General features: G+C 42.2%; 1 protein-coding gene across 1 annotated transcript in view; it reads left to right on the top strand.

Annotated features, from left to right (window-relative positions):
• The window catches only part of PLXNA1 (plexin A1), a 113671-nt gene that overhangs the window by 20897 nt on the left and 83022 nt on the right, over positions 1 to 9752 (top strand). The window contains exon 3 of the mRNA XM_029284973.1: positions 9497 to 9593. Within this exon, the coding sequence (XP_029140806.1) occupies positions 9497 to 9593 (97 nt within the window). The remainder of the gene's footprint in view (positions 1 to 9496; positions 9594 to 9752) is intronic.

Here is a 9752-nt window from a genome sequence, read left to right as displayed (position 1 = left end):
TTTTGTATAAGTAAGGGATGGTGTTAAACTATCTTGCTGAAATGGTAAAGATTTTGGGTATTTGAAGAATTAATTAAATGAATAATTTTTATTAATACGGAGGAGATGGATTGTTTAAGTTTAGAGTTTGGAGTTAGAGATATTAATATTTGTTTACTTGTATTTGAATATTAGCCTAGGTTTGGTTTGGGAAGTCTGGGGGGCGGGGGGATGGGGTATAACATTGTGTAATATCTGTGATGTATTTCTTTTTTTTTTATGATGAAAACAATAAAAATTTTATATTGGAAGATCAAAAAAAAAAAAAAAAAGAAATACATTACAGCAGGGAATGAAGGAAGAACCATACAACAGCACAAAAGGCAAACCTCGTCCAGTAACACAGCAAGATCCTACCTACTCAGGTAGTTTATTTAATTCAATTTAGGTGCCATCTGACTCTGAATGGCTCACAATATAATAAACCATAAAAATACAATACAAAATAAAACGAGATAGGATCTAGTTGCTCAATTCAAAAACATAGACGAAAACGCATCCAACAAGGGTCCATCAATCTTAGCCCAAGGTCTTCTGGGACCTACACAAAGCCAACAGGGTGTGAGCCAGATGGACGGACGGACGGATGGATGGATGGATAGATAGATGGATATATGATATATGTGATGTGATATAAATAGACATTGACATAGGTATAGATATAAATATATTTATTGACGAAATTCAGAATTTTATAGAAGCTGTAGCAACAGCAAAGACAATTGTTACAGTGGAATTGACTTTTACTAGTACCCAAGTGCTGTTTCATGTTTGTGTCTTTTGGGGAATTGGCATTGACATTAAATAAGTTTCAGTCAGTGTAATAGGCAAGGCTAGTATGATTTCTGTAACCCATCCTTTGCTCTTTTATGTCTCTCTCCATGCACACATACATGTTATATAGTGAAAGGGTAATATCATATGTATAAACAGAATTATTTTTAAAACGTTTTATGTATTTTTTTTTTAAGAAATCAAAATAAGACTTGGGTGAGAAGTAATAGTCTCTACTCCCCCCTTCCCCAAGACATTTTTGAAAGCTTCCAGTATAAACTCCGAAATTCCCTATACAATGTTTTTTTTTTCTTACTGCAGCTCAAAAAATGCTCTGCCCCTTTCTATCCAACTCACCCTTTTGCTTGTTCCATCTTGTGAGTTCACAATTTATTTTCTCTAGGCATTATTTCATTAAAAATAAAGAAAATTAACTTGAAAAGCTCCAAACATGATGAAAAATCTTCTGTTGCTCTTCCCTAGCAGTAAAGGTGCACAGTAGATAATAAGAGTGGCATTTGCTGCTTTTGCAAAAACAATGAATAAAATGTCAGTGGTGCTATCAATAATTGCATGGGCATACATGCTTTGACAGTCCTCCCAAAAGTAGCATTGCTAAAACTACCCCTTCCTTACTAAGAATCCCAGCAAGAATCAAGGTTTCAAATCGGGACAGGAATGGTCATAAAGCAGAGGTCCCCAACCTTTTTGGCACCAGGGACCGGTTTCATGGAAGACAATTTTTACATGGACCGGGAAGGGGATGAAAGTTTCTGGACAATTCAAGTGCATTACATTTATTGTAAATTTTCTAAACAAACAAACAAACAAATAAATGCACTTTATTTCTATTGTATTAGATTAGAACAGTGACTTTCTGCTTCTAAGAAAGTGGGGAAGGAAGAGAGACAATCCTAAACTCAGCCTTCCAGCAAAACAAACCAAAGACCCAGCACACTGAGGAAGTGCTGAGAAAACCATGAGAGAGACAGAGAAAGACAGAGAGAGAGCAGGACCAAACCAACTCAGCACTACGGAAGCGTCCAGCAGTCTTAGAAAAGGTGGAAATGAGAGAAGGATTCCCTTGGAGACACAATGCTTAAGGGGAAATGTAGCTTCTCCCCTCCCCCATTGCAAGCCGGATAGGAGTGCTCTTGGCTTGAAAACTTGGAGAAGAAAGGAGGAACACACACACACACACACACACACAACACACCACATACACAAGTACATATACATAACACACCACATACACAAGTACACCACGTACACAAGTACACCACATACACAAGTACACCAAAAGCAGGCAGGATGTTGCCAAAACACGAGGCACCTGGAGCATCAAAATAAAAGCAAAAAACTCCAGTTGAAGTGCAACGGAGCCCAGCAGTCTTAGAAAAGGTACGGACGAGCGAGAGAATCCCTTGGAGACACAGTGCTTAAGGTGAAAGGTAGCTTCTCCTTGCCCCTATTTGCACACTGAGAAAGACACCCTCACATACACATACATTGGGGGGGGGCCTCCAACGAGGCTTTGGGGAAGCCCCTAGGGCTGGCGCAATCAAGCTTGGAGAGTTGCACGAAGGGAGCACGACCCCAGCTGGAGAGGAGGAAAGTGAGGAAGAAGAGGAAGAGGAAGAAGAAGCAACAGAACCAGGAAGAGTGGGAGGAGGCAGAAGGAGAGACAGTAGGAGGAGGGAGAGGAGGAAGGACGCGGAGCTCAGATGTTGCAAACCAGTTGCAAGCGCAGCCATCAGAGGACCTTGCACTGAGTAAGACGGCTTCTGCCCTGCCACTCTCCCACCCCTGCCCAGACTCCTGCAGATTTGCCGAATTCCTGGAAGTGGAAGACGCGCTTTCAGCGTGCCTCCAGCTGCACGGCCCAGTTCCTAAGTGCCCGTGGCTCAGTACTGGTTCGTGGACCGGGGGTTGGGGAACCCCTGTTGTAGAGCCTCCAGTAGCATAGACCCCCGAGAGAGAAAAAAATAGTTCTTTCCTTGTTATGCTGCTGATGGTAGCTACTGCCAGTGCGTTCCTTCTCTCGGAGAGAACTCTGCATCCATTCTTCTCTGTATTTTACTGGTTGATGATCTGGATAGTCCTTACTTCCTTGGGAATCTGCCTGGCACCTGTGCTTTCTGCATCCAGAGTAAGTAAAAATGAGAGAGCACGTATAGTAGAATTTACGCATGAAATGCAGTGGGCCAATCTGGAAAATGCTAGTTCAAAATGTGTTAAAATATTTCTGCCAGGTTTTTTGGGCAGAGGCATGCTGCCATCCCCCATATAAATGATGCTTGTATTACAATTTCAGAGTTGTCCCCCAAAGCCCAGGAACCAGCATCCTAACATGTTCTATCATTCCAAGATACCCTCTGTGTGTGCATAATGTAATTGTTTGCTGATTGTGTAATTTTGTGAGAGCCTAACAAAGCAAATTCAGGTTGCTGTGTGCTACATCCATTAAGCCAGCCTTATACATTTGCAGAAGTGTATAATTTTAAAAATGTGAATGGAGAGATGTTAACAACATTGGCATAAAGCCACAAGCAATGTAACACATCAGCAAACTGATTGTTTAATAAACTGACCTTCATTATCTTCCCCCACATGTTTATTTGGAAATAAGCCCTGTTGATTTCAGAAGACTCTCTTCCAAATGCATATATTTTGAGTTGCAATCCTAAATAGTTAGAAGTTGTCAGAATACTTATGTCTAGATACAGTTAAGAATAATAGTGAAACACAAAATTGACATAAAACAAAGTAAAAACAAACAAAAACAAATGCTCCGCTTTGGCTCTCTAACTCAGCCTCCTGGCCATAGTTCAAACTATTTGGCTGCTTTCTTTCCTGTTTACTTCAAGAGACCCACCTTTTAAACTTCCCCTCTAGCTCTTGGGATGCATTTCCATTCCCTTCCTTTATGCAGAGTTTGGAAATCCAGGAATACTCTAAGCAGTTATTGGCAAGACCAGCATTCTGGATTGTTCTTCCTCTAGATGAATTTTAGAGACACTGGCAACTGTAGAAGCAAACAGATTCCTAGTTCTTGTTTTTTTTCCCCAGATGTGCCCATCCACCCTTTTGACCCAATGTAGCATTAAAAGAGAGAAATCACATTCAGTGCCTTCTTAATTATGTAAGAACATGCATGGCATGCTTTTAGCTGTCTAATGTAGCCTTTGTTCTTCACTGCATTGAAGATGTTGAATTCATTAGCTTCAAGCACCTTCTCCAGCATATGAGATAGTAAATTCTAAATCTGCATTGTACCATTGCTGGCTAAAGATGATGATTTATAGAACTGACTCTTGTATATTGCACTTGGAAAACTAGCCCTTTAGCCAAGCAGACCAATTGTTGAGTTCAAGAACGTATCTTTTCAAACTATGCCAGTGGTGGCGAACCTATGGCACGCGTGCCAGAGGCGGCACTCAGAGCCCTCTCTGTGGGCATGCGCACCATGCCCCAGAGATGGCAACCGCCCCTCTTCAACCAGCCGCCTGCTAACTTGCCAAGGTCCCATGTGGCCGGATGCATCCCAGCACAGCTGGTTTCCCTCCCCCCCGTCCCATCCCTCCTGGCCTCGCATGCTCTCCTTTTCCCGGGCACGACCCACTGCATCGCCTCCTCAGCTGTCAGCCAGCCGTCCAGCTCAAAGGCGGCTTCTCTGAACTGCTGGCAGCGGGCTGCGGAGCCCCAGAGTGCGCTGGTTGAGGGGCTGGCAGGCTGTGGCTGCTGACGGACACTGTCGGCCCCCATGCACTCGCTGGCCTCTGTGTGCAGGGACCGATGGTGTCAGGCAGCTGCCCCGGCCCCTGCCTCATCTTGCCCTGTGACAATGGCACCCCTGCCCTGCCTCACCTTGCCTCGCCTTACCCCACAGGACGAGCCTCCTGCCCACCGCCCCACCTGCCAGAGACCCCCTGGATCTCCCCCAGCCCTGCCTGTCCCCCACAGGCATCCCTCCCCACGAGAAACATTGAGGTGACCATGCCCACCTTGGCCACACCCACCCAGTCTGCCATGACCACCACAGCCACGCCCACCCAGTAGACCACGCCTACCTGGCACCCAGCGATAAATGTGAGTTTTGGGTTGCAATTTGGGCAATCGGTCTCTAAAAGGTTCGCCATCACTGAACTATGCAATGTCTGCTGCTAAGATTGCCCTCAGGAGGAAGGGAGGGGAGGGGAGGGGAGGGGAAGGAAGGAAGGAAAATATCGTATCTTAAAGCAAGAGGAGTCAAAGAGATGTACTACACACACAGTACATCTTAATGTCATAAGAGGTATTATAATAAAGTTGATTATTCATGAGCATGAACCCTTATCTTGCCTAAGTCCTTGATCTACATGTCATATGTTGCAGAAGATCACTAGAAGTCTTAATAATTACCACCAAAATATGTTTGTCAGGTAGAAAGGGTCATGTTATGTGAAACAAAGAAAAATGCACATATCTGTCTCTTCTGTGTAAACTGTTTTTGTCAGCTTGGGTTTCTAAAGAGTTAATAATCTGCCAGTTCCCACTTTGTACCCTATTCAAAAGGAATTCATTTCCAAAAAGATCCAGGGCAGAGAAATGCAAATAAGTGTTTCGGACAGCTGCAGGCTGTATGCCTTTCTGAGATGCCAGGGCCCCAAATGAGACATGTCAGAGTACAAATTGAAAATGCCAATTTCACTTATTCTGCCACGCTGCTCGTCACAGCTAAATTCTTCTTTGCCACCCTCCCAAAACACTTTTCTCTTTCCAAATGATGGGTGCTTTTCCTTTATGTAAATATATGTGACCTTTTTTGAGTTATTCCTATCGACAGCTTCTTCAGCCTGTTTCCAATTAGTCTAACACAACCAGAAAAGAATGGGACATGAACATACACAAACACAATCACACACACTTACACAATTGCATGTACCACATTATGAAAAGATCAATTATTTTCAAGTCTCTACTGATCTTTAAGTAGTTTATATATTGTATTGCATAAAGATATTACTGATGTGAGCTTATATTAGCTGCCCTTCAATTATCTGAACTTGTGATTATACAGTCTGTATTTAGAGTTCTATATTCTATTCTTTGGGGCAGATATTTGGTATAACAGATCAGCCTTTCCAAATTGATGTTATCCATGTAACCTTCAGCAGTTAACCTGGACAGTGCCATGCTGGCTGAAGGATTATTCTAGGAAAGCCCTTTATGGAAAAGTAATAAAATGAATGAATAAATGATTGATTGATTGAATGAATGAATGAATGAATGAATGAATGAATGTGCTATCAAGTTGTTGACTCCTGGCAACCAAATAGATGTTCTCCATGACAATATAATAATAGTTCAGATAAATATATCAACCCCCAGATGGGATACTTAGTTGAAATGCCTTACTGGTTGAATTTAATCTATATATTTTATTTTAAAACAATTTAATATCATATTCTGCACTTTAGGCAAGACTTCCTCAAATTGGTGCTCAAATTGGTGCTCAAATATACTATTCAGTGACTCAGGGCATATATATGTGAAGAATGCTAAATAGGTAAAACAGGTTTTAAACAGCTGAATTTAATTAAATAATATTTTGCATCATTAATATCATAGATCAGGAGCTGATAAATTTTTCAGGCTCAGGTGCCATTGTAGAAGCTCATATAATGGGCCAATATCTGTCAGGCACAAACAATCAGATCCACATGTGAAGACTTCAATTAGTTATTTTATTGCTTAAGCAATAAAAGGAATCTTCTCAAATTGGTAGTTTGCACCTGGATCAGACTAGATAAGGTTCAATAGCATTCAAAAGAAGTCAGACTTCCTCTTCTTATGCCCACATAGGAATTCCAGACTAATTCCCTGTTTGATGATTCCTCTCTCTCCAACAATATCTTACAAATGCCAAGATCTTAAATTTCAGCAGTTTTAACCTATTTTTCAGAACAAGACCAAAATCTCTCCAGGTAGTCCTTGGGTTACAACCATTTGTTCAATGGCGAGACTTGCAAAGGCATTGAACAAGAGAGACTTGTGATGAGTCCTCAGAGTTCTGGCTGTTGCGGCATCTGTGCAGTTATGTGATTATATATAATCTAGGCCCTTGGTGCCTGCTTCATGATTATGATATCACAATAAGACATAGTCACATGATCACAGTTTGCTAGCTTCTCAAAACAAAGATAATGGGGAAATGTCAGGAGTTACAAGTTGCAGTCACATGAGGTAGTTGCTTAACTATCTCCTCAGCTCTTGCTTAATGGCAACAATCAGGTCTGACAGAATTATTGTCACTAAACAATGGGGTCATATGAAAACTGTAATCCTTAGCAGTGGCAATCCCAGTCCCAATTATCATCATAAACTAAGAACTACCCTCATAGAGAGCTTGGCCATTGTTATTTAATATGGGAAAACATGAACATCATTCTAGTGTGTAAGTGTGTGCTCTATGCCTATGAGTGCTATGTGACTAACCCTTATTGCAGGGGTGTCAAACTCAATTTCATTGAAGGCCGCATCAGCATTGTGGTTGCCCTCGGGGGGCCGGGTGGGTGCAGCCTACTGGGTGGGCATGGCTGGAGTGGGTGTGCCCTACTGGGTGGGCATGGCCAGCTCTACATCATTCGCTGCAAGGGTGCCTGTGGGGGCCTGGGCAGGAGTGGGACAGACTTGAGGGTCTCTGGCAAAAGGGGGGTGGGACCGGGGCAAGCGCCAAGGCATGGTGCATTTCTTCATTCCTCACAAAGGGTGACACCTCTCCAGCATGCACCCAGGGGGCGGGGGCGACACAGCAGGAGCTGGTTCCTCGCTGTTTCTAGACGGCCTTGTGGAGCTAAGACTGAATGCATTTCAGTATAGATGGCCATCACAAAATTGTACATTGGCTCCCAGCTGCCTGGGCCAGGGCCAAGGCAGTGGGGGCCGTTCCCTCACTGTTTCCAGGATGGCTTCACGGGCCACATGAAACCACTTTGCGGGCCGCATCCAGCCCCCGGGCCTTGTGTTTGACATGTCTGCCTTATTGTATGGATAAGGCTTGTGACCTATATTTCTATAGTATGTACCTCATATTGTGATTTTGTGTTGTTTCAGGCTCTCTATGCAAAAAAAAAGAAGATTGGTCACATTGTTTCACACAGCTCTCAGGAAATCAGTGTTTCTGTTGTGTGTTTTGTTTCTCATTCTATATGCATGACAGTTCACTTGTATTCTGTATGCTTTATAGCTATTTTTTTTTCAAAAAAAAAAATACAAATTAAGACAAATTGGATTTCCAGGGAAGTTGAAGAGGAGAAGGGAAAGAAAAGCGAGACTTGGAAGGATAGGGGTTGGGGAAGATACTTGATGCCTTCTTCATCTTTTTGGCTGTCTTAGGCCTTGGTGGCTAATATAGCGCTGTGCCTGAGCAGGGAGGGGGTGTTTCCAGAGCAGGGGGAAAGCTGCACCTGTAGTATCCATAGTTCCCTAACAAACTCCAGCAAGCTATGAATCTTTCATTTAATCTCTCCTGACACGCCTGTCATTTTCTCGGGAGAAAAGCAGAGAATCTTTCGCCAAAGGAGGTCATTAGCTGTCAGGGAAGGTTCCGACTGCCTTCCTGTCTTCATATCGATTAAGCCTCCACATGCACGCAGGCACTGTGAAGGGAATATTGATGAGGCTGCAAGAAGTTTGTCTGAAGCAAGAGATTGGGTTAGGTTTATTTTTCACGGAGATAGATGGGATGAAGGCTCATGGTGATGTAGGATGGAAATACAATTCCCAATTTGTGTGCCTCTGTAATCATCCTTCTTAGAGAGATAGTCTTCCTTAAGTCTGTTGCATTTTCATTTTCTTTCCTGCTTTAGAAGAAGCTGAACAGTATTTGCCAGCTCAACAGAGACAAAAGTAATGTCTCCAGTTGCTGGGAGGCTTTAGACTCTATACTTCCTCAGTTTAAATATTTATTCAGACAAAGGCTCCTTGCTCCGTTGTCTTATTTTGAGGAACGCTGAATGATGATTAGAATAAAATAACTTCAATTTGTACTTTTTATTAATTTATACAGTGACGACACCAATTTATAGCTTGTATATTACTTGAATAGGTCTGAAGATCACTTCATTTCAGGCTTTGTGTACTCTCGGATTGTATTTTAAAAACCAACCCAGTTTATTAGGTGATGCAATTTTGTGCCAAGGACCATTAGTCTCAACAGCGCAAATAAATTATGCTTGTGATTTGGCATCCAGTAGATTTGCTCAATTCCTACCAATCATTCTCTAGTGGTAAAGAATACTGCAAATCCAGAATCAAACTGTTTTAACGTTGCCTAAGTAGGCAAAGGAAAAATTAAAGTGGAAAGTAATATGAATATAAATGCTTTGGATTGGTACCCAGTTTGGACTTTTCCCCAAAGTGCATTCTGTCTGGCAGAATTCTAAAGAAGTAGCAGGGAACAAAAATAAAGAAAATTGTGTTGTTCTTGTTATTGTTCCCTGGTTATTAGGGGGACTTCATGTCTGACCAATCTGCCTTGCTTTGACATGGTCATAATTGTCAGAGGAAGATCCAGGTAGGTGCACTTGAAATTAGTGAGAATAATGTGATGTCCTCCACTGGCCTTTCATTTGCTTCTTGGTTTGTATCTGCTATTTTTGTCTAAGGTTGACTCTGTGCCCTGTTGTGTCTTCTTTGGCAGTATTTCTATGAAGGGAATGACATCAGTGACCTCCCAGTGAATCTTTCTGTTGTGTGGAATGGAAACTTCATAATTGACAATCCCCAAAACATCCAAGGTAAGCTGACATAGGGAATGTAGAAACACCTTCAGTTATAACAAAATTTCTCCATAGTAAACTGTCTCCACACTTAATCTTTGCACCAGCCAGCTGGGGACCATATTTGAATTAACAAACTGCCACAAGTGAAAATTCAAAACATTTTGTCCGTATGAG

Source organism: Protobothrops mucrosquamatus, unplaced genomic scaffold (genome assembly GCF_001527695.2).
Source record: "Protobothrops mucrosquamatus isolate PMUCROS unplaced genomic scaffold, P.Mucros_1.0 scaffold1152, whole genome shotgun sequence".
NCBI lineage: Eukaryota > Metazoa > Chordata > Lepidosauria > Squamata > Viperidae > Protobothrops > Protobothrops mucrosquamatus.
The sequence above is the reverse complement of the archived record's forward strand: the minus strand, read 5'-3'. Positions and strand labels throughout refer to the sequence as shown.